Source organism: Cygnus olor, chromosome 27, assembly GCF_009769625.2.
Source record: "Cygnus olor isolate bCygOlo1 chromosome 27, bCygOlo1.pri.v2, whole genome shotgun sequence".
Taxonomy (NCBI): domain Eukaryota; kingdom Metazoa; phylum Chordata; class Aves; order Anseriformes; family Anatidae; genus Cygnus; species Cygnus olor.
The window spans coordinates 1,754,384-1,778,494 of NC_049195.1; the positions used below are offsets into that span (position 1 = coordinate 1,754,384).

The 24,111-nt window shown below is 43.2% G+C and overlaps 1 protein-coding gene across 2 annotated transcripts in view; it reads left to right on the forward strand.

Moving 5' to 3' along the window:
- Positions 1–7,025: 7,025 nt before the first annotated feature.
- The window catches only part of LRRTM4 (leucine rich repeat transmembrane neuronal 4), a 207,634-nt gene continuing 190,548 nt past the window's right edge, over positions 7,026–24,111 (forward strand). For both annotated transcript variants that reach the window (XR_005814857.1, XM_040538445.1), the window contains exons 1-4: positions 7,026–7,276; positions 7,533–7,813; positions 8,068–8,272; positions 10,357–11,903. Coding sequence is in view for 1 of the 2 variants with exons in the window: in XM_040538445.1 (XP_040394379.1) it covers positions 8,269–8,272; positions 10,357–11,903 (1,551 nt within the window). In the remaining variant the exon portion in view is untranslated. The remainder of the gene's footprint in view (positions 7,277–7,532; positions 7,814–8,067; positions 8,273–10,356; positions 11,904–24,111) is intronic.

Consider the following 24,111-nt stretch of genomic DNA (forward strand, 5'->3'; position numbering starts at 1 on the left):
CCCCTCTGTGGCCTGAAATGGGCTCGGTTACAATGTTATGGACATGTTTAGTAAATCTTGTCTTGATTTAAAAATTGTCACGTCTGCCGTTCCTGAATGCCAACACTCTCATTTTGCACTTTGAAACATAAATGACTGTACATTAATGCAGCAACATCATACCGCAAAGCGTAGATGTTTCCGTCTTTAATAACATTAAAGACAAGTGACTTCTTAGCCTCTTGATGGTCCCAAAGATTAACCAAATCATAGGACTTCAAATTTATTAACAATTGCCAGATCTGAATTACTTCTATTCAATTAACTAACTCAAGGATCATTTTCAGTAGAAATGATGACCTTAAACACAGTCAGCGTGGAAAAGAGGAATGAGTTGTGGGTAAATGACATATTATTACTTGCTTCAGCATCATCTTGAATTTAGTAAGTGCCATCTAAGTGGGGGAGAGAAATGTTTCACTAACAATTTTATATTTTTGATACCTTTCAGACTGAATATTTACTGCTTCTCTGATAAATATATTAGTCTGGGGCAGTTGGGTGGCTTCTGCAGTAGCTGGTCTAGGCATGGTAAAGTCAGCTCTGAGGGATCTGCTTGCATTTAAAAATTGCTGACTTTTAGGGGTTTAGAAGGTTACCTTCCAGGATTTGGGCCGTTATTCTCTTTCAAGGTCCGGATAGATAGTCCTGTAGATGGGCAGGGCTCTTTCCAGAACCTACATCCAAGATTGGCAGGTGCCAAACGATGGGGGGCTGGGAATGGCGAGGGAATATAAATGTTGAAGATTATCCATCTGATAGATAAAGCCTCAGGGTTTAGCTAAACAGAAATTTACTTTGGTACTAACAGATGTCCAGATGTCCTTTGGGATGAATTCATTTATTTAAATCCTATCTGTTTTAATGAAACACTTTGAAAAAGCTGGAATGAAACCTGACTTAAATGCCCACTCTAATTGCTGCCAAAACCCAGCTGCTTTACAAGGGTGGTCCACCAAAAGTGCCTCAAAGCATTCGGCAGTGGTTGACCAGAGCTTTGGTATTGTCTTTAGTAGGCAAGAGCTTAACAGCTGCGTGTTCCTCCCTTGCACCGATGCTGCTGTTTTCTGCAGCTCCCGAGCATCTTATCTGGCTAAGTACAGTTTAATTTTACTCAATTGGCTGCAGTTATGAGAAACTGCAGGGAAAATCTTACATGTGCTTACCAGCGTGGTGCAATATAGTATGAAGAAATAGAGAAATATGATTAAAAGTTGATTTTCATGTGTAGGATTATTCCTGGATTCTTATACCAAAATTACAGTGGTACAGCAACAAGAACAGTGGGACTCTCGCTGTCCGTCACAGGAAGTTAATGGGAAGTATTTTTAAAGAAAATCTTCCTTTTTTTTTGATCTTAAAATGCCGTCTATTTTCTGTTGATCGTTTATTATGTCTCATAGATCAAAACCTGGCTAGTTTAGAAAGCGTAATCACTTTTCAGCAAAGGACTGAAATGAAAGAGAACTTAGTGTCTGAAAGTTTTGGGCATCTGGGGTTGTGGGTATTTTCCAAGCAAAGTAAGAATTATTTTTTTTCAAAACTAGGATTTCTCCTGGTGAATTGCTTGTGGTTTTTGTTAGGTGGTTTGGTTTTTTTTCCATTGAAATGCTTTGACCATTTTTCTCAGTTGATGAAAAGAGGTCAGATATCCCTCTGGTGAACATTTATCACTAGGAAACTGTCTTTTCAATTCCACGTACGTATTTGTTGCACTGGAATAGGGGAGGTGGAAGGGAAAACCACCCAGCTTGTGCTGGTAGCACAAGAGGGAAGCACGAAGCTCTCCGAGGTGGCCCAGGCTTCAAAATCATATGAAGATCCCAGACTGCTCTGACGAGTGCTGCTCAAAAGCAGAGGCTTTGTTTCTTGGCTGTATTTAGTGATTAATTCTTTCAGCCACTGTAGTATTTTTAGAAGCTGTAGGAGTTTTCAAAGAAGGCTTCATAGACTCCTAATCAAATTGATGCAGTTGAGGGGTAGGGTATTTTATTTAATTTAATTTCTAATATCTTACTGAAGAAAAAAAAATACATCTCTCAGTACCTGATTACAGACTTGTCTATCACTGAAAGAAGGCAGATATTAAAGGCTGTATATTCTGAAGTCCCTAGCAGTATGCACAATTTCAGAGACAGATTAAATTTAGTGTTTTTTTTCATTATTTTAAATAAAACTTCTACAAAATATGAATATAAGGGCTCACCTAAGTAGATCTTTTAGGTTTTCCAGGCTGCTCTCCAGCACAGGCCGAAGAGAGATTCTTTTTTCTTCTTTGATTATGCCTTCAAAACTCTGACCGTAAATCTTTCCTTGTATGAAGGCAATATTTTAAACGACTGTTGAAGAACACAAAAATATGTAGAAATACTGATAAAAGACAAAGCCATTGTCTTGTTTTTGGGAGCTCAGGACACCACGCAGAAATTTCAAACGTAAATATTCAAAAAGAAATGGACAGGAAGGGATAATGAGCACTGAAAAAAAAGTATCTCTTTAATAAAATAGAAGATGCCAATTATAAAATCATTCTGTTGAGTGCTCTTGACCTAGAATAGGTCCTAAAATGCGAAGCTCTGGGAGACCTTTTGATCACAGCCACCTTGATGGCAGAAAAAGTGTTCCATGAGCAAATTCACTATTGTGCCCTATGTAATGCCATAAAATACCATTACAGCTTTAGGATGCATCGCCATTAACAGGTTAGCCTGCCACTACTGCAGATTTTGCCTTAATTTGACCCTTTTCCAAGGGCAAAAACCCCACTGCTCTGGCTTGGAGCATGAAATATACATTAATGTACAGCACAGGGCTTGGGGTCCCCAGTTTATTGCAGCCACGTCCAACAGAGAGAGAAGCAGGAGTAGTTTAATCTTGAGGAGCTCATCAGCGTGGTTTTGTGTCACATTTAGTCGCTTTGTCTTTGGTATGTGTGTGCACGTTAATTCTTTTCTAGGCGAGCTGTTCCTTTGCAGACAGTTGCAAAGTTGCAGTCCGAGTTGCTGTTGTGCCTCGGATACTCCTCGCTGATTATCTCGTCACTGCTCAATCAATTCCTTGATGTATTGTTACTTGGCAAATAACAGCGAGGTGAATTTCAAAAAAAAAAAAAAAAAAAAAAGGAGAAAAGAAAAAAGCTTTCGCAACTTGACATGACATTTAACCAGAGGGCAACCAGAGGGGCAAAACCCCATGCTGCGTACCACCGGGATGTGCTGATCCTGTGTGCTGGGGTCACACTGGGCAGGATGTGTCCTCCAGCCAAGATATTACAGCATATTAAGTCATCGTGATAATTCCTCTCAGAAGGAAGGAGGTGAGACTGTACATCTGCTTTGGTTCCTTTTCTTTTCTGGAATCAGACCATTAGGAAGGTTTCATGTTCTAGTTTCCTGCTGTCTGCCAAGAACAGGCTTCTGCCTCTCTTAGCATCGTCAGCATTTTCCTTTCTGGCTTGTTCAGTGTGCTACATCCCAGCTAACGTGGATGGTGGTCAGACTGCTGTAGCTTCAACCACCTTTTGGTCTCCCAAATGCTGGCAGCAGGAAGCATCTTCAGTAGCTTCTGGCTTTATCATCCTGCCCATAAATTCCGTTCCGATTTATGACCCTGTAAACTATTTATTAGAGGTGTAAACTAAGGGATTGGCATTTGGATAGAAAAGCAGGGCTTTCGTTTGTAGTTAATTGTAGAGTATGAAAGTTTGGTATTGCTGGCTGCCTGTTTATGGCTGGATTAGGTTTCCTAAGGCTCTTGACTGTTTCAAAAGTAATTAAAGCTGAGATTAGACATTTGTCATTAATCAGATAAATTTATAAATAAAAGTAGTTATTAGATGTCTGTGGAAAGAAAAATAAAACCTTAATTAAATGAAGAGGAAATGCATCTTGCTGAAGATGGGATGCCTGTGAGAACGTCTGCTTGAAAAGAAACTTAAAAGCATTCAACAGATGGGCTGGTGTAGGGTCTGTCTTGGCTTGGCGCATGCTCTGCTCTCCTGGGTGAGATGCAGAGACCAAAGCTGGAACCACCACAGCTGAGACTCTCTGAGTCTGTGCTTCACATCAGCTGTTGTGGGTGGCCCAGAGAGCAAAAATTCTTTGGTTGGAGGTATTGGGGTTGTGTCTTTGGCTGCACGTTGGAGGATCCGTCGCATGCGTCAGGGTACATGAACACCTGATAAAAAAGGACTTGTTGGGAACAAAGGCATCTGCAAGACTCTCCTGCTGTGGCTGATGTAAGACTGCAGCTGGAAAGCTCTACTTCTGTGCCTGCCTTTGGAGTAAACACCAGACAGAGGTAAGGGGGAGACCCTGAATATAGACCGGGCTGAATATAGGCTTTTCCAAAAATCTCTGGCTCTTAAACACTTCACCGGTGAGGATTGTTACACACAGCAACAACTTGCACTGGAATTGGGCAGTTCTTGCAGCTTTTGTGATTTTCAGAGAAAGGCCACTCATCTTTATGAAATAGACATCGTCGCAGAAATTATGGGTCTGGTGTAGAAGTATTTTGGGAGGATTCTTGTCCTCTATTTTATAGGAGGCCAGACTGGATGACTGTAATCGTTCTTTCTTTGTCAGAAATCTCTAAATCTGTCCAAGAAGTCTAAATGAATTTGTAAAGCCTTGAAAATGCAACTTGAATGCACCCTAATGGCTTAGTAGATCAAGGGGAAGCAAAAAGTACTATTTGCTGCCTGAGCGAGTCAGGAGCTTTGCAGACGTGGATCTGGCCATGCTGTGGAGAGGCCAAAACACCTTGTAGGCTCCTTTATCCTGCACGTATCTTTCCCAGTAAAATGTGTTACACTATGCAGGAGCAATGTAAATATAATCTATTGTTGCTATTAATTGCTAAGCCTTTGTACATGGAAACAAGCTGGTAAGCTGAAAGGCTCAAGGCCAAAATTCCAAGCATACTTAACAAATATGTATATAAAATTACAACTGTTAGTATTGATCACCAACTTAACTAGACAAATACAGGTTCATTATCATGGAAGAGAAACTATAGATCCCGTGGCACATGAACTTATTAGTATGGATAATTTCTCTAGGTAACTCCTGGTCAGGTGGCAGGAGGCTTTGCCAGCTGGACGAGGATCAGCCAAGCACTTAGAACATTTCAGGTTTCTCTGAGCTTGTGTCTTGTTCCACTCACCGCTCCAAAGAAACAGAACAAAACCACAAATGGGCATTTTCATCCTCCTTTCCTTGATGAGGTTTGCTTTTTTTTTTTTTCTCCAGAACCACCTATTTAGACTGATTGGAAGTTTCCCATCTTTTTTCTTCTTTGTCAAATGTTTTTTTTTTTTAAATGTAAAAACAAAACAAAACAAAAAACCAACCAACCAAAAAAATCCCACAAGCAACCAACCAACCCCCTTTATGTTGTTGAGTGAAAGCTCACTTGTTTTTTTGATTACGTACAGTATCAAAGCTTTCTGTTTTAGAATTCATATTTCCAGTTACAGTATCAGAAGACTTCTGCGAAACTAAAATTATTTAAAACTTTTTGTAGAAACATGTTTTTTTTTGAACCTCAATAAGTGCATAACAGCAGGACAGCTTATGACAACGCTGCTTCAGCTCCTGCGAGATGAAAGGATCCAGGAATCCAGGAAAAGACATCCCCTGGAAATCTGCACGGTTGCTTTAGACATCACTCCTCAGGTCGGTCTGTGATCTGGCAGAGTTTCAAATGGACTCTTCCTGGAGAATTATCAACACGAGGTATAATAGCTGCACACTTCAGCTTTTACCTTTATTAGGAAATTGTATCATGAATAAATATGAATGTTAGCTGAAGTGGTACTGACCATAATGCAGAGGTAGTTAATACAGATCTGGAAAAAGTCCTTTCGATATCATTTATGGTAATGAAGTTCCGAACCTTGTTTGAGGAAGGTGTGAGCATAGCTGGCCATTTTGGAGTAAAAACAGGGATTAATTAGATTTTCCTTATTCAAATCTGGCTCCGATCTGCAGATAGCCACGAATTCTCATAATAGGACAAACAAAAAACTTTTTTTATTCAGAAGTTTCAAGATGTCACAGTCTGGATGCAGACAGAGGGGAAAAAGAGTTGGCTTCTTTTTTTTTTTTTGTGGATTGATTTTTTTTATTTTTAAATGGAGTTTGACTACTTTGCCCATTCTGTGTCCCAGCCTGTTTGCTCCTGCGGGGGGCAAGGTGCTGGGGCTGGGCAGTGGTGAGTTGGGATAGTGGCAATAGGGTCGCATGGAACTGGAACAGAGGAGCTCCGAGTCTGCCCTTGAGTTTTATGGAATTTCATTTTTGTTGTGTTAACTTGGAATAAGCAGTACAAGTGCACGGAAATGTCAAGCGATACGGGCTGTAAAACGCTGGGCAGGATGCTGTTCAGTGAAAAGGGGCAATTTTTAAAAAATGAATAACGCAGTGTCAGTTCATGACAGACTTTATTAAGAAAATAAATAAAATAAATCCACCATTTTGGCATCCAAACTCCAGGACAGAGGGAGCAGACTGCGCAAGGAAATAAGCTTTAGGAGCCCAGGTTACAAGTGTTAGGGCACAGCACAGTGCTGCCTTGGGATGCTTGAGCTGCCTTGGAAACCCCAAACAGCACGTGTGTGTTTGCGGGGCCTCCGCCGGGGCGAATATTCACTGCTGCTGCTGGTTAACGGGGTAATGAGAGGCTCCGTGGTGCTGCTCTGGCTCCAAATCCCTCTGACATCTTCCTGTCGAACCGAGGGAGAACGAATTCAAGCCCTGGTAAGCCTGCCAGACGCACAGCAGAAGGTGAAACGCCGTGGAAGTGGCACAGCCCGGATCTCACCGCAAGGGCTGGGGCTGAAGCCTGCCGAAACCCAGACAGGCGTGAGGAGTCCCTGCCTGGGAGCCGGGGGGGCTGGGGAGAAGGGGGATTTATAAGAGAAAAGGTGGCATAGTTCTGCATCTTCAGCTCTGCAGTGCTCACAAACTTGGTGTTTTTCTGACCAAAAAAAAAAAAAAAAAAAAAGCACTTGGATTAAAAAAGGAAAAGCAAGCTGCTTTCAGTATGTTTACAGTCAGATGTGGTGCGTGTAATTAAGTTTCTTTTCTGTGAATGATCAGTTTGGGCATTTCCTGACCCCCCTTCCTTTAACATGACTTTCACTTTTAATCTGCAGACATCCCTGTTCCTGTTCTCACCCCGTGAATGCAGGAAAACAAAAACAGTTCCGAATTTGCCGAAGACAAATATTCAGGTCAGGTGGATTAGAAAAAGATCAGGTTGCCAACTACCCAGGGACCAGGTGTTTTATTCAGTCTTTTACACCCGTCGCGAGAAAATCCCCCAGATAAACATTTAATAATCTGGGGAAAGGCGAAAGGGTCCAGGGAGGGATGACAGTGGGCAAGGCAATGCTGTGTCTTTAATTTTCTTTTCTGAAGGGAGAAAGTCTGCATAGCAATGACAGGAGCACTTGTTCATGCCTTTAATGTGTGATCTGTTTTCTCCAGTGGAGGGCACTCAGTGTATCACAAACTAGAACATTAGCACCAACAAGCTCCAAAGCATCATCACTCTCTGGAAAGCCTTCTGAATTAGACAAGAGCTGCCTCTCAGCACAGCTACAAAACACTTTAAACCTGACCAGCTAAATGGAGAAACCTTGCCTGCGTAGCTTTTAAACCGGGCTCTCCCCCAGCACGGGAGGCCTGCCTGCTCCGGGAGCTGGGAAGCCGGAGGATGGATCGCTGTGGCTGGGAATGGCAAAAGGCAGCAGAATGAGAGATGCTAGGTACCGGCAAAGATTTTTTGCTTTCTTCCCCAGAAGTTGCTTTACCTTCGCGGTGAGCTCTAGCTTTGACTTGCAGATTGCCACTTAATGCTGCTGCTTTTCTGATGACTTACACAATGGCTCTCAGAGCTTAGAGTCCCTCCCTACCCCCCCTCCCAGACTCCCCCCCATCCTTCGTCCCATCTTCCCCACCCCCAGCCCCTTCCCTCTCCTTTCCCTTCCTCATCCCCAAAATTCTTGCTTGTCCTCTCTAGGGAACTTTGTGTGGGTTACTGGCATGCACGCTGGATGGCGGTGATGTGAGTGGCAACCGTGCTGTGACATGAAGATGCTGCTGGTTTAAGGCAAAAGAGACCGGTTTGAAAAAGAGAGAGGCAAAGGGAAGGCAAAAAGGGAAGAGAGAGAAGAAAACAGCTGGAGAGAGGAAAAGGAGGGCATTTGTTGATGACAAAAGGATGGGTAAGTGAACTTTTCTTGTTTGTTTGCTAGCACAGCTGCAGCTGTATGGTATATTTTTCAGTTGGATTATTAGCTCTTCAGGAGAGGAAAACAGCCTAAACAGCAGCAGTGCGTTCCTTTGCCAGGTGACTCACTGTACTTGCTATTGTATTTTTAGATCATGTATCCCCCCCCCCCCCCCCCCCCCCAACACACCTTTCCTCCTGCAGTGGTTTTATATGTAATTAATCTGTAAATGCATGCACGGAGTTAAGGGCTGTGGAGAGTGCGTTGGCTGTCTGTGCAACCCACCCACACACCTGCAGACACACAGAGAAGTACATACATGCATGAGGCACGCTCACACCAAATTCCTCCTGGCTTTATATTCATATTCGATGAGCCTGTAGCGGCATTATTCAGGCTGTCAGAAAGGGCTGTTAACACTTTGCAGTATGTGGGAAGCAGAAGGGAGGGGGGGATTTTGTTGTATAGGTGGTTCTGAAAAGGCTCATTTGGTCTTTGAAAAGATACCCCTAATATTGCTGCTGGATTTCCAGCAGTCATTTGCCAGTCTTATTTTTTCAAGTGTGACAGGTTTATTTCCCTCCCTCCTTCCCCCAACCCCCAAGTCTGTAACAGCAAGAACATATTTCTAGCTGGCTGCTGCTGCTGGCACACAGGCAGTAGCAAAAAATGACGATTTAAATAAAAAATCTAACCATTAAAGTGAATGGCAGAGTCACATAGTCAGGGACATTTTAGATTAGGAATTACTTCGTAGATTGCCCATTGGTTTAAAATCGGATTAAATAACTGCAGCAAAAAAAAAAAAAAAAAAAAGGACGGTTTTGCAACAAATAATAAAGTAATTATTTATCAAGGAGATCCCAGCCCTTAAAATATTTCCTGTTGGAAAAATGCATCTTAATTCCTAGCAAGACTGCAACTCTGGACAGAGGCATCAGCCCTCAAATCACTGCAGGCTAAGGAAAGCGTGCGTATGTGTTGGATTTTCTGACAGCCCCCCACAACCCCATTCGTAATTATTCAAGGAATGTAGAAAATATCACTGTGGTCATGCAACAGTGTTGGTACTACATGAGAATTTTGACATCTGAAATGCAAAAATCTTAAAATCAATAGAGCTGTGGAAGAGCCGAAATCCAAATATACCCCTTTAAACTTTGTGTTTTGCTGCTCTTAAGGCAGTGTTTATATGTAAGTATTTGTATGTATATTTTCACAGAGGATATGCAATAGATGTATAGCCAGAACAGTAAATGTGTAGGTATTCACAGCTACATGTAGATAACTTCACATCAATATGTGTTAAGGCTAAGACTCCTTCTAAAGAAATGTCGTCTAACGTTATCTTGGTATTCAGGTCCCATGCTAGCATTATATAGTATACTTCCCTCTATGTTTGAACTTTTCCTGTACATCTCTATATATTTTAGGTACGTGAAAATAATGAGCAACTTAAACCTAGTCTTAAAAAAAATGACTTAGTGCAAAAAGTAGAGCCTTTACTTTTTAATTTTACAATAAATACATATTTTAAAGATGGATTGAACTTTATTATAAGTAAATTTCTCACTTCTTGCAGAAATTTTTGGAGGAATTGAACTTGCAATTGCTTTTATCAAGGAACATATTTAGCACCACGTAAATAGCAGAAGCTTTGGCTCATTTCCTTTCCAGCACTATGGAGCATTCAGCACAGTGACTTGACAAATATGTTTATTGTTAAAACCTCAGCATCTAGTGATAAGGATATAGCAGCAACATTGAGAGATGATGTACAGGAGAAAAGCGAATAGAAAACAGGCTCTTGGTCCTTCTAAGGGATCATAAATCACACAAAAGTAATTGAATAACACGAGCAGGACTGGTGATGGTGCAGGTAGGAGAGATGGCAAGCCAGAAACTCAAAGGACAGGCATTTATACAACAAAAAGTGCAAGACTGGATGCAAACAGGTTGTCCTCCAAATCCACTGCTTCGCTAAAGCTTTATTAGAAACCCCATTGACGTTAGTAATCTGTTGGTGATTTATTTTAATAGCTTTACAATGCACATTTGTTTTCTTTTTAATATTGTAGGTTTCCATTTAATTAAGCAGCTGAGAGGCATGAGTGTGGTGTTAGTGCTACTTCCTATGGTGCTGTTTGTTATGCTTGCGGGGGCTCAGCGAGCTTGCCCCAAGAACTGCAGATGCGATGGCAAGATTGTGTACTGCGAATCTCACGCATTCAGAGACATCCCTCAGAATATTTCTGGAGGGTCTCAAGGCTTATCGTTACGGTACAACAGCATTCAGAAGCTTAAATCAAATCAGTTTGCGGGCCTGAATCAGCTCATATGGCTTTATCTTGACCATAATTACATCAGCTCCGTGGATGAGGATGCATTTCAGGGGATCCGCAGGCTGAAGGAATTAATTCTAAGCTCCAACAAAATTACCCATCTGCACAACAAAACGTTTCACCCAGTCCCCAACCTCCGCAACCTGGACCTCTCGTACAACAAGTTGCAGGTGTTGCAGTCCGAGCAGTTCAAGGGCCTCCGTAAACTCTTGATCTTGCATTTGCGGTCTAACTCGCTGAAGACCGTCCCGATCCGAGTTTTCCAAGATTGCCGAAACCTCGATTTTCTGGATTTAGGCTACAACCGCCTGCGGAGCTTATCCCGTAATGCTTTCGCTGGCCTTTTGAAGTTGACGGAGCTCCATTTGGAGCACAACCAGTTTTCTAAGATCAATTTTGCCCACTTCCCACGCCTCTTCAACCTTCGCTCGATTTACTTGCAGTGGAATAGGATCCGGTCTATCAGCCAAGGGTTAACGTGGACTTGGAGTTCCTTGCACAACTTGGATTTATCAGGAAATGACATTACAGGGATAGAGCCCGGGACGTTCCAGTGCCTCCCCAACCTCCAAAAGCTGAACCTGGATTCCAACAAACTCACCAACATCTCTCAGGAGACCATCAACACGTGGATCTCGCTCATCTCCATCACTCTGTCCGGAAATATGTGGGAATGTACTCGAAGCATTTGCCCTCTGTTCACTTGGCTAAAGAATTTCAAGGGAAATAAAGAGAGCACTATGATATGTGCAGGCCCTAAACATATCCAGGGCGAAAAAGTGAGCGATGCCGTGGAAACATATAATATCTGTGCTGAAATCCAGGTGGTGGTTACTGAGAGATCCTATCAGGCGCCCAAAACCCCTCAGAGACCCGTCTTTATTCCTAAACCCACCGTTTCCAAACTTGAAAGCAATCAGCCAACATCCGTGATGCCGAGCCCTTCTGCAGACCTCCCGACGCCTGCAGTGGAGCCAGAGTACGAGCATGTTTCCTTTCACAAAATAATCGCGGGGAGCGTGGCCCTCTTTCTTTCCGTGGCCATGATTTTGTTGGTTATCTACGTGTCGTGGAAGCGCTACCCAGCCAGCATGAAACAGCTCCAGCAGCACTCTCTCATGAAGAGGCGCAGGAAAAAGGCCAGAGAGTCTGAAAGGCAAATGAACTCCCCTTTACAGGAGTATTACGTGGACTACAAGCCAACAAACTCTGAGACCATGGATGTATCCGTTAATGGATCTGGGCCCTGCACGTATACCATCTCTGGCTCCAGGGAATGTGAGGTATGAACCATGATCCTCCTAAAACCATTTCAGCTGCTGGGAAGGAGAGGTAAATGTTTGAAGCTCTTGAGGTGTCTCTAAATGCTAGAAAGATGAATGAGTTGTCTTTGCTTTTGGGTTTGCTCATTATGAGAGGTTATCTCATTAAATTATAACAATCAGGGAGGTGGCGGCGATGATTTTTGAACAATTCAGACTGAAAGAATTAGATGAAGTTGAAGCAAACAACTATGATTAAGGCATCAGGAGTGTTGCTCTTCTCATTTGCTCCCATTTTATTATTAGTGACCACAAGAGTCCCATCTTTGGTGTATTGCTAGAAACAGAGGAGTTAACCTTTTCTGTTTGAAATGTAAGCATGGAAACCTCTCTAATCCAGACCCCAAGTCAAATTTTGAGGGTTTCTGATGTATTTAGCACTAATGCCTAAGCTTTTTTGCATTTTCTGTGTGGTTCAGGAATAAACCTGGGGGCAACAGGACTGCAGCACAGCCTTGGCGTTGAGCATGTGCTTGTTTTGCTGGATAAGCACAAACATCCGTGCTTCCTCATTAGCTTTTTCTGAACTTGAGCCTTGCAAAGGCCCCAAGTTGAATGATACAGCTACAAATATCTGGGTTGAGAGAGATTTCTTACTTTTTTTAATGTATTTTAGTTGAAACTGAAGGCTTACCTTGAGACCCAACTCTGCTGGAGTCAATAATTTTACGTACTAGGCATGCAGTATTATTTTGACTTAGCAAGTAGATGAGAAATACAAATAGGAAAAGTTCCTGGTGCTTCTTTTGTCTGTTATTTTGGAAGAAAATACTGTATTTTTTCATTGCTGTATTGTCACTGGCACTTAACCTGTATGGAGGAAATGTTTTCACTTGTGAATACCGTTGCTTAAAAACACCTGATGAGGAGGGTTTGCGCGGTCCCGTTTCAGTTCTTGTTACCTAACCCTGCACGTGATGTGGTTTTAGGGGACCACGGTGGGTTTCTCTGCTCTGGTCGTGGGCATCCTACCTGAATGCATTCTCAGCGTGCTTGCTGACTTTTATTCGTGTCCATTTTTACAAATTGCATGGACTGTGGTAGACGGTAGATTTTAAGCAGCTTCTTTGACAGCCAGGTAGAATGAAAGATGTGAACGCCGAGCAGCGTTCAGCAGCTGCAGTTCCAAGATCCTGAGTTTTGAAAAGTGGATGTTTTGCACTTTGAGAAAATAGGGCTTCTGCAAGGTGTCTTGTGTTTGGCACCTGACGTCCCTAGCTGATCTTGAACCACAGAGCTAAGGGGAAGGAAAAAAGCAGAAGCGTGTGCTGTGGCGCTGCTGTCTCTGGAGTGGTTTTGTCTTCACAAAGAGAAAAGCACCTGTCGTACCCCTGTCATCTCGGCCAGTATCATGCCATTGAAGGTCTGGGGTTTTGGTTTTTGGTTTGTTTTTCCTGTTAACAACACAAGTAGAAAGTAATGGATGCTAACAAAGTTACTTGGAATTTTCTCTGGCGGTCACCGGGAGCATTAATTTTACCTGAAAGGCTGTCTTTTCATCTTGCTCGCATTTAACACCACGGAAGTTTCATTAGCTGCAGTACTGCTCTGTGTGATTTACAAGATGGTTTGGAGGACAGCTGAATCCCTGTGCCTTAACTGAAAGTCCCTGTAGCAAAACCCCAATCTGTAACAGAATTTGGATCATGATTGCAGTGCACAAAAGGCAAGGGATACTGTTTGGGAGACTGAAATTCAGGTAATTTGCATTATGGCAGATAAATAAAAGAGTGAAGAGTCCTACCAGGTCCAGTAACAGGTCGGTATGGCATACATTTCTTCGTGCTGATGTTGAGTGTTACACACAGCTTTAAACACAAGGGGACCCCAGCTCACCTGGTTTCCAGGTGCTACCGCAGTGCCACAGCACTTTTACCCAGCTGCTCTGTTCAGGTTAAGTTCAGCTGGTGCGCAAGTTTGCAGAGCTCAACGTGTTTTATCCCATTTTCCTTGGGATTCTTACTTGTGGTGGAAATCCGGGAGCCTGTACTGAATGTAGCCCAGGCTGTGAGTGGGAGCACGTACCCTCTGTGTTTGCCTGGTGATTTATTACTTGTTGCCTATTAGTAGGAAGACTTCAGGAGGCAGAAAGCAGCAGATCACTGAAGATGCATGTAGCAACCGTGAGCCCCCCCCCCCGAAATACTATCTTCAGCTTGGATTTAACATCCTTCGTCTCCATAGCTACAAGGTTCCACTTGTGAAAGGACAGATATGTGCTGCACAGAACTTAGAAATGGTGAGAAAAAAATCCTTGGAGTATCTTCAGCAGTGGGAAGGCTTTGTTGTAGGGGGGGTGGGGGGGGGTGGGGGGTGGGGGAAGGAAGATGGAACATCTCATTATTAATAGTTAATTAAGCCAGATGTAGATACTTGGGGAAAAACTATTTCTTGGGACGAGTGAGTCCTAGCACGGGCCCACCCCATTGTAGGTCTGACTTGTGAATTCATTGGGCTCAGCCTGAGGTTTCCCCCAGAAAAAGGACTGCTTAGAGAGAAACAAGTACCTGCTTACAGCATGAAAGCAGAGCCTTTTGCAGAATTCAGTGCTTATATTTTTATTGCTTTTACTCTTTTATTAATATTTTTCAAACAGTTGTCTGCTTTCATATGCTTACCTCCCCACGTACTTGTAAGCACCTTAGGCATCCAAAAGCTGTGTCTCTGGGGAAAGAAATAACAGGTTAATTCCATTTTAACCTGGGAAAGATGCCTGAGGATGCTCTTTTGTTGGAAGTTGGTGATAATGAATAGCTTCTGAGTGTGGCCTAGGGTTGTGTGGGCATGCTCATTACTTTCACAGTGCTGATTTTGGTTTTAGGCACGTCCAGCTCATCTCATGTACAACCCGCCTGCTTTCCATGGCAGAACTGGCGCTGAAACAAGATGCTTAGGCATTTCTGCAGCTGCTTTTTTTTTTTATAAAACAGCTACACATGTGAGCAGGTGCTCATGGTGGTAAGTTCAGCACAGCTTCTGGGCTGCACCAAAGCCTCCCAGGTGTGCCAGGGCTGCCCTGCTTTGGGTCCTTCCATGCAGGTGTGCTTTGCGAGGCTGCCTTTGTGAGCCCGTGCTTTATGAATTATTTCTTGCACTGCGGAGGGAGAGCCAAAGTCAGGCTTGCTGTAAATGGGAGCAACTCTCTTGGCATCAGTGGGATTATAATCACTGACACCTGGCCCGTGGTATTCTATTTAGTCTATTGGCAAAGCTTTCTAAAATAACTGGATGCTTATGATTTTGGCTCTCAGTATCCAGTTTGCAGACTGCTGCTATCTCATTTTGTTACTTGCTTTGCTTTGTGCAAGTGCATCTTATTCCCCCTCTCTCTCATATTTATTTGTACATTTGCTGAACTTCTGGGAGCATAGAAAGCAATTGTATAAAGCAAGCTGTAACATTATGTATTCCATACATAGCACATGCAAAACATCTGCTTATAGCACACTGAGGTTACGTGGGGAGCAGGAGCATTGCTACAGAAATGTTCCCTTCCCTCTGCTGGGTTATTCATCTCCAGTTTCTCAGGCTGGCAGCTACAAAGCAACCAAGTGAACATCTTTTGTGTGTTAACTGAGCACACTGGATGCGAAACCCTTTGAGAGACAACTGCCACAGCCCTCATGATGTTCCTCTTTACACTTTTACTTCTGGAGGTCCAACCATACCCCAGCATTTGACAAACAAGCCCACCTGGTCTTGTACAAGCATGTGGCTGCTGTGATGCTCCTGTGTTTTTCATGGGAGTGAAAACCAGGGCAGTTGTCACTTGTATTCATCCCCACTAAATCAGTCGCACAAAATTATGTTTGCTTTGAATTCTGCATGCTTCCCTCTTGCCAGTGGGAAGAAATAGATTGGTAAAGGAGTCTAACATATGCAAACATATTGGGCTGCTGTTGACCTCCTCCTTTTGAGCCTAATTGAAAAGGAAATGTTGACACGCCATTGGTGTTTATTATACATGTATTAAACACCATACTGGGTTGTTTTGAACAAGATGCAAAAAGGAAGGAAAGCAAATCGTCTCCATTGCCCAGATGCTCTTCGGTGCAAGGTTCCAGCTCTGCAGAGGCTTTCATGGTTCTGTGACACAGCTTTGGAAGGGATGCCCAGGGGCTGAGCAGGAGCTTATGGGACGTTGGGAGAGAAAACCCTCTGTGGTTTGGCTGATTCCTTTCTTCTTTTTTTTTTTTTTTAAGAACAGTGACAGCATTCCGTTAGCCTTAAGTTTTTATAAAGCATATTTAGCAAGGACTCCGTGGCAGAGGCTTGAGTTTTGGACGGTTTGGGGTAACGGAGAAGGAAGGCGATTCCCCAGGCAGTGCATTGCAAGGAGAAGACTTCAGGAGGTGGGAACAGCCTGCTGCCCTCGTTTTAGGGCCAAAGAGGCGCAGTCATCTTTCCAGTGACTGTTTTGGAGGGCTGTAGGATGGCTGTTGTTCATTCACCTTTCTCATACCCTTTGGTGCTACAGCTCCTCCTCCTCTTTTGCGCCTCTCTGTGATTTTAAATGGACCTTGAAGTCCTGCTGCAGATGTAAACTGAAGGGGGAATCAATCTGAAGAAACTTTGTCATAAGCTCTGTTTGTGTTTGGAGAGCAAGCGAAGGCTAAGCTGCTAGGGCTTCTCCTCGGTGCAATATATCTGAAAGAAATACGTCTGAAGTGGCTCAGAGGTGAAATCTTTTAGGCACAGGACCAGTAAGAGGTTGGAGGAGGAAGTAAATTTTCAAAATGTCTCCAGGATTAGGACCAAAGACAGAAATTTGTGTTTGTTACCCTCAAAGACTTCGTTAACATTCAGAGCCTTCTGTATCCTGCTATTCTACTTAGCATTGCAAGCCTCGTGTCAGTATAGAGAAGGCTGTGCTACAGAAGCACTGGTAATGCAGTCATAAATGCACGGGGGCAAATTTTCCAGGGCTCAGCACTTGCAGAGTGTGAGATTTCCCAAAGATATTACCAAAATGACTGGCCGTATTTCCGGGAGAGCTCAGCCAGCTGCGCATCAGCAGCAATTGAGACGCTGGCTGTAAATTTGAAAAGGGAGCTGCAGGAGGATGCTGAGCGCTTCGGGAAGTCTTACACAATCCTCATTCAGGTGCCTGGGTGGGAGATGAGCGGATCTAACGTTGGGTCTCGCAAGACGTATGCTGCTGAGCTGCTGAAAGTGATGTGCTCTTATGCAATGAGAGAAATCAGTGGCAGAGGAAGCTGAACCCCCATCTCCCAGGTTTTCACAGGCATGGGACTTCCCTTAGCAGGTTTCAGCCATTGCATTTGCTTCACTACGGCTCAGCCAGAGGCTGGCAGCTAATGACTGAACTCTGAAATTGCACCGAGGGCTCATTACAGCAGCCCTGGGCTGGGAGGGTAACCAGCAGGACAGCATCCTCCTGCCTCTCCCCACCTCTTCTACTCCCCTTTCTTTGTCCATACGCTAGAAACTTTGCCGTTTGTGTTATGCACAGCGAGGACTGGTGGAACGGAGAGGATGCTGCGCTGTGAAAGCTTTGTACGAGAGCAGAAAATATTTGTATTTCTTTTATAACCATTGCTCAGGCCCCGTGAAGGATTCCTGCGTTGCTGGAATTGTGACAGATGCAGTTTGCCCTCTCCGTCTCTCTCCTTCTTTTCTCTCACCCCTGCGTCTGCTCCAGCTCTGTGATGTGCTGCCAGTATTTTAAGGAGGGGAAAAAAAAAATCCATTTTAGCCCATTATATGCTTCGGTTCAGGAGGGAGAACGCTAACAGAAATAGGGAGAAATCTGTCTAACCTATTCATTTGTTTCTTCTTTTAAACGTGCGCGCACACAAAAATCTCACTTTAAAGGAGGCAAACAACCTTATTAGTAAGTACCTCGCTGCTGGAAACGTTCCTCAAACTCTTCTCCAGAACAATAGGGTTGACCTGATTCTTGGGATTAAGGCTGTCACCTTACAGATCCTGCTCGGGACCGCATGGAGCTGCTCCACGCTCCGCACACGCTGCTTTACTCCGCTTTTTGGCAGGGATGCTCCTGGACACAAACTCCTGGCAGACGGTGAGACCCTGGTAGGAGGGAGCTGCACTTCTCCAAGCGCTGAGAGCATGGCTCAGGTCTCAGCTGCGCAGGTGTGGGGTTTCCACCGAGATGGCCCTCCCGGTTCTTCCAGGAGGGGACATGCTGCTAGCAAGAGCTGCTCGGCGTGCAGAAGCGGGCAGCCCTCCCCGTGCCATCCGTGCTGTAAACATCATGACACGAAAAATTCCTGCGTGGTTGGCGTTCAGGCATTTCGAGGCAGGTATTTTGGGGACCGAATGCAGATGGGCTGCAGCAGTAAACAGGTTTGACACTCTTTAGGTTTTAGCATATCTGCCTGGTGTACAGCCAAATAAGCTTAGGTTGCTTGTAGATTTCTCTGTCTACAAAAAAAGATGATGACTGGATCAGTGGTAGGGATTTCCTGGGGGTTGTTGCCTCTGCACCGAGCTGCAGATTCCAGCCCTGTTAGAAGCCAGAGGATGCTGTGGAAGGGATGGGGCAGGAGGGGGTTAATTGTGGGAACGTTGCCTTCTTGGCCTGATGAATTGGTTTCGTCTTTGCCTTTTTAAGTCATGTAAAAGTGCAAAGGAAATAGAAAGCTCTTGCTAGTCGATGTAGCAGCTGGAGAGCTGCCATGGGCGCTCGGATGGAAATCCTTCTGCTGCAAGACTGGGGAAGGTAGGAAAGGTGAAAGGCCAGATTACAGTGACCATCTGTAAGCTCTTACCCTCCATGGCATGTTGTAGCTACAGCAAAATCAGAGAATATCTGAGTTGGAAGGGACCCACAAGGATCATCGTTTCTTAGTTCAAGTATTTTAGTTTATTATTTTAAGGGGTTCATTCGATACATCTAAATATTGTTGGTTACAACATAAGAAATTCATAGATGCTGGCAAGCCAGAAAGTCTTTCCTTAAAAGCTCTGTGCTCCAAGGCAGTCTCTGTCAGTGGGTAACATCCTATGGCATTGTGAGGATGCTTGGACTTACCTTTTTTGTTTCCTGTACTTATGGCAAAAAAAAAAAATATGTTTTGCATGATATTTTTAATCTGTAGATCTCAAAACTCATCAGATAAGTAACATTTTTCTAATTTTTAGTTTCTGCACCACGCAGATCTTATGCAACAGCTGTTTGCTGTTCAAGTTCCATTCTTTTTCTCTTCTTTCCTTCTCACTGTATTATTTGATTTCCTTTGAAATACAGAAAAGTAGAAGCAAAAATAACGTTCATGTTCTTAACCCATGGGGAAGAGTAACACGATCAGAGGTGGGGTGTTGCTGTTGTGTGCTTGTATGTGTTTGGTTTGTGTAGAGACCTGAGTAGGGAAGACTGACCTTAATACATGAGTTTTGATTCCGATACTGAAATTTCTAAGTTCTTTTGTGATTTAACAATATTCAGTATTTTGTGTCTGAACATTTCAACTGCATTGCAAAAGTGCTATATCAGGAGAAAAATTACATGATTTTGAGAAGTCAGCGTGTATTAAATCTATTGTGGGAATGTGGCATGTTCTTCATTGCAACAGGCAGAGCTTGGAAATTATGTAGTGTGCAAAGATCTTTTGATACATTCAGCACTGGGGGTGTGCGCAATGCTTCCTATTGCATACAGATATAAAAACACATTGTGGAAAAAGCAATCTTGATCTCCAGTTTTTGACACACAATGAAAGAACCTGTTTTAAGGCAGAAGCTTCATTATTTTTGTTTCATGTAAACTCTAGTTTTCTTCATAAACAAATACACTGGCATATTGCTTTTTTTGTATGGAAGAAGTAGGCTTTCCCTGTATGTTCCTTGTAGTTTAATCCAGTTAAGAAGGAAGCAGTAACGAAGTGAAAGATGGTAATCTCAGTGTGGTGCTAGTGTTATTACTTATGACTATTGGTGTTTGAGTAGCAGCTGATAACCCTCACGTTCAATCACCGTATGAAAATAGCGAAGGAATCAATCTGTGCTGGGAAGAATAGGATGCAGTGAGTGATCCGGATAAGTATGGCACAGAAAGTGGAAACGGAGACCTGAAGAGCAGTTTACTTTTTACTTTCAGGAGATGAGTTGACCAGTGAGGACTGAGATCCTGGCTTTAAGAAACCTCGGAAAATATCCTATCTAGTGGATGACTCCAGCTCTCAGTCTTGTGTAGGAAAAAGGCCGTTCCGCTCCAGATAAAACTCTCCCCTGGGCATCAGGCCAGGGAAGGACCTACTTGTCACTGAGAGGAAGCGTCAAGGTCTCCGTGGGAAGGTCAGCCTCACTCTTAGTGCCTTGCACCCTCATGCATCCTAACTCCACTTTTTTTCAAACTTTTCTAATGCGTACAGTGTCTTTGATGAATGGACTTGGGTTGTGTGGCTTTGCTCATTTTCAAACTCAGTTCTCGTATAAAAAATCAGCTCTCCCTCTGTGTGATGGCCTCTGAAACCCCAGATGATTCTTCACTGCTCTCATCTTCCGCTAACACATCCATTTGGATTATCTTTGTGTCATGATGGATGCTTTAAAAGGAACCAACAAGGCCATCAAATTCTTGCCCTGGTTCAACTAGCATTTGTTAATGTTCTAAATCATCTTGGGCCTGAAATGTGCTACTTCTTAAATTTAGAACGATGTGATTGCCTGAAGCCTCTCCATGTGTTAATTAAATCATCATAATTGTGGTTTCTTGAGACTGACAGGTTATAAATAGTTTTTCTTTCCCCCCTCCTGCGGTAATTTGGTATGAATGACAGGCAAAACCACTATTGTTCAAACTGTACATCTGACACTGGCCTTCCCATTCAGACTCCATTTCTTTGCTATTATTTGATTGTCCTGAAATAATCGACAGTGTCATTCTTAAAGGCTAGTTAATTACCATGTACTTTTCACATTATGTGGAGATGAGAGAAATGATTTTTCTGGGTCATCATTATCCATTTAATTTAACAGAACGTTATTAAGGAGGACTGGAGGTCGGGACAGATGGTCGGTGCCTGTATGTAGACACATGCACAAACATACATATGTAAAGAACAAGTCCTAGGACGTTTTAATTACAATCTCATTTCCATGTATTATGTCTCATCAAAGATTTTGTGGAACTAGAGGTCTCTGTGTTCTCAGCATAGTTTCCTCTGTTGCTCCCAAGTGGTAGCCCTTCCCTTGAGGAGGGCCATAATTGCCGTGCTGTAACTGCCAACAGACAGAACAACTTAATAATACTACAGATTGTTTGGTAACAAATTCAGATTAAAGTCCTTCTCATCCTTGTTCCTAAAAAGGAAGGAGAGCCACAAGTGGTGTAGTGGAGCAAGAATTTGTGCAAAGCTGTTTCCTCAGCCTTTGCTCTCCCCTGGTTTGAGCGCAGCTCTCTCTCAGGTGTGTGCGAACGAGGGAGAAACGATGTTAGTGGGAACATCCTCAAGTCTGCATTATGCACTGTCCAGTTATGCATTGCTCCCATTTAATATAGCTCTGCACACTGAAATTTACTCTGTTTATAGCTCTAATTCATGGAAGAACCTCGGGCTAAATCTTTGTCTTCTCCTCTGGATCCTTCCTGCTCTTCCAATTATACAACGAAACCTTACCACTTCATTACTTGAACTGTGGAGTATAGACACGTGTCGTGCTGACTGGCATGATTCAGAGTGAAATAAGATGTGAGAATATAAAGGGGAGAGCTCAGCCTTGCCTTCCAAGGCTGGAGGATGCCCTCACGAGCTTGGCAGGCGGAGTGAGATCCACCAGCCTGACCGGGGGCCTCAGGAATCAGGGACCGTTCTCAGCTCCGCCAGTAATTTATCGTGTGAGCATTGCAAACTGTCAAAAAAGGAAAAGAAAGCAAGGTCATGTTGACTTTCATTAGAATTTAAGCAGTGAAACCAATCCTTAAATCTTTGAAAATTTCGCCTGTTTGTCTCATAGGCTTTGCCCTCCCATCTGCTTCCACCGAGGCTGGCAGGGGAGGATTGCCTCTTGCTCTCTCCCTGCTAGGTGGCTCGCGGAGCAGGGCTGGGGCTTGAGCTGCTACTTCAGCTCGAAAGAAGAAAGGTATTGTCGGGAGCCTTAAGGGACTCCTACTGAGTCTGTTTTGTTCCTGCTATAAAAGCCTGTCTGAAGTGGTCTGCTTTGTGTTGGTGTGGTATTAGCACATGCCTATTTAGTTCTTTTAAAATGTCTATACTATATTCAGATGCAACAGAGACTTACTCACAGCTACTCAGGTGCTCCCTTGTCCCAGTAGTTTTCTGCAGCGTGGTGAAATTGCATGATTTTAATGTAAATTTCCGATCCATTTCTTTTCCCAGCATTATCATTTTCTTTTCCCTGTCTAAATCATACGTTAGGCTTCTGGCTTAAAAAGCCACATCAATGTCACAGGCAAAGTGGAAGGGGGAAACGAAGGCAGTTTGTGGGGTTTTGCATTTGGAACACGAATCGCACAAATCAGAAAAGGAAGTGACCTACGGGCAATTTGGAATTATTTGAAGTTTTTATTTGAAAACAAAATCTATGGGTACTCTCTTTGCCTACCTTTATTTGTGGAATATATTAAGAGTCCCAGTGTGCATGAAGCCTCGGCAATCTGAGGAATTGATTAACCTTTTTCTGTTTATGATTACTTCCCAAACATTTATTATATTAGCTCTTAGAAACAAGGTCTAGACTTCTTTGTTTAGGTCTCTAACAGACAAAGGACTGCAATTAACACTGCTTCAGTGAGTTTTCCGTGTAGGTTTTAAATAAAAAGTATACCTAGCGGATTTGCTATTTCCCATATCTGTTGAAGATTGAAGGGGAGGTGTTATATGCTGATGCACATCAAAAAAATTAGAGTCAAAGAGGCTGTTAGCCACCTGATTTGCCTTGTTGTATATCAAGGGCCAAAGAACCATCGGGAAACTGAAGTGGTTGTAAAACCAGGAGCTTGTTTCGACTAAAAAGTGCCTCCACAAAAGTTGCATGGAGACTTAGAGAGAAGACTCCTCCTCTCTAATACTTTGTTCCAAAGGTTAATAACCTTCGCAGTGAAAAATAGCTGCTCAGCTGTTAAAATCATTCCTTTCCTCCTCAAAGAAATTAAGCTCATCTGAGAGGAAGAAGTATCTGATACTTAAAATGTCACTCAGGATGTCCGAACACAACATCCAGCCTACTGAAGAGAGGCTACAAACAAAACCACAAAAAACCACATGGAAATTCCATCTCCTCTTCCCTTCATCCCGGTTTTCACGAGGTCTCCAGCTGCTCATCTCTAACTCCTGATCCTGCCGTGCTCTCCTGGAGCTCCCCGGGGGTGCTTTGCAAAGGGACTCTCAGTTCCCCTGTGCCTCGACCTGCAGGGACCTCCTAGCAGAAACTCCGTGACATGTCCATATTTATTTCCAGGAAACAATGATACAAACCTCGGGGTAATGGCATTAAAATTGTAGTTTATCACACTATGAGATATCTTTTAAGGTGCATCGCGAGAGCAGCACAGTAAGTTTACATTCACTTGGAAGTCACAGAGCTCACCATCATGTTGCTCTGGTTTAAGACTGACTTCTGAAAGTTGGTTCCTTTATTACCCAGTGTAATGACTGTGGATCTGCTGTCATACTCTGAAGTTGGGCCTTTTTAACTTGTTTGCTTTAAAAAGCCTGAAGAAAATACCTGTTTTTTTTTTTTCTCTCCCCAACGATTGTGTGGTGCTAGCCTTGACTCTGTGGAATATTACTGTTTTGGTTTTGATAAACCATACTTCAATGGGGATATGATTGCTGATGATTTGTTCAGGTAGCTCCATCCCCATAAGAAGACGGGCTCAAGCCGGATAGATCTCATTCTAGAATGACTGTCATCAAGAGCTTCTGTAACTAAAGGATTTTGGTAGTTGAGCTGCGGCAAAAATGAAGGCATTTGTCAACGATTCCAAGTCTGTCCTGTTCTGCAAAAGTAACAAATGTTCCGCTTACAGGTAATTAATTAAAAATCATTAATGAGTCCAGGAGTCCAAGAATTTTTTATCATGAGTTTAATGGCAGGAGTTTTCACTCTCCACTATTAATTTGGCATGATAAACTGCTGAAGATAGATTCACAGTTGACGTCGGAAGAATTTACGGAAGGCTTACTGGAGCTAGCTCAGCTCTCGGTTATTTCCGCAGCTG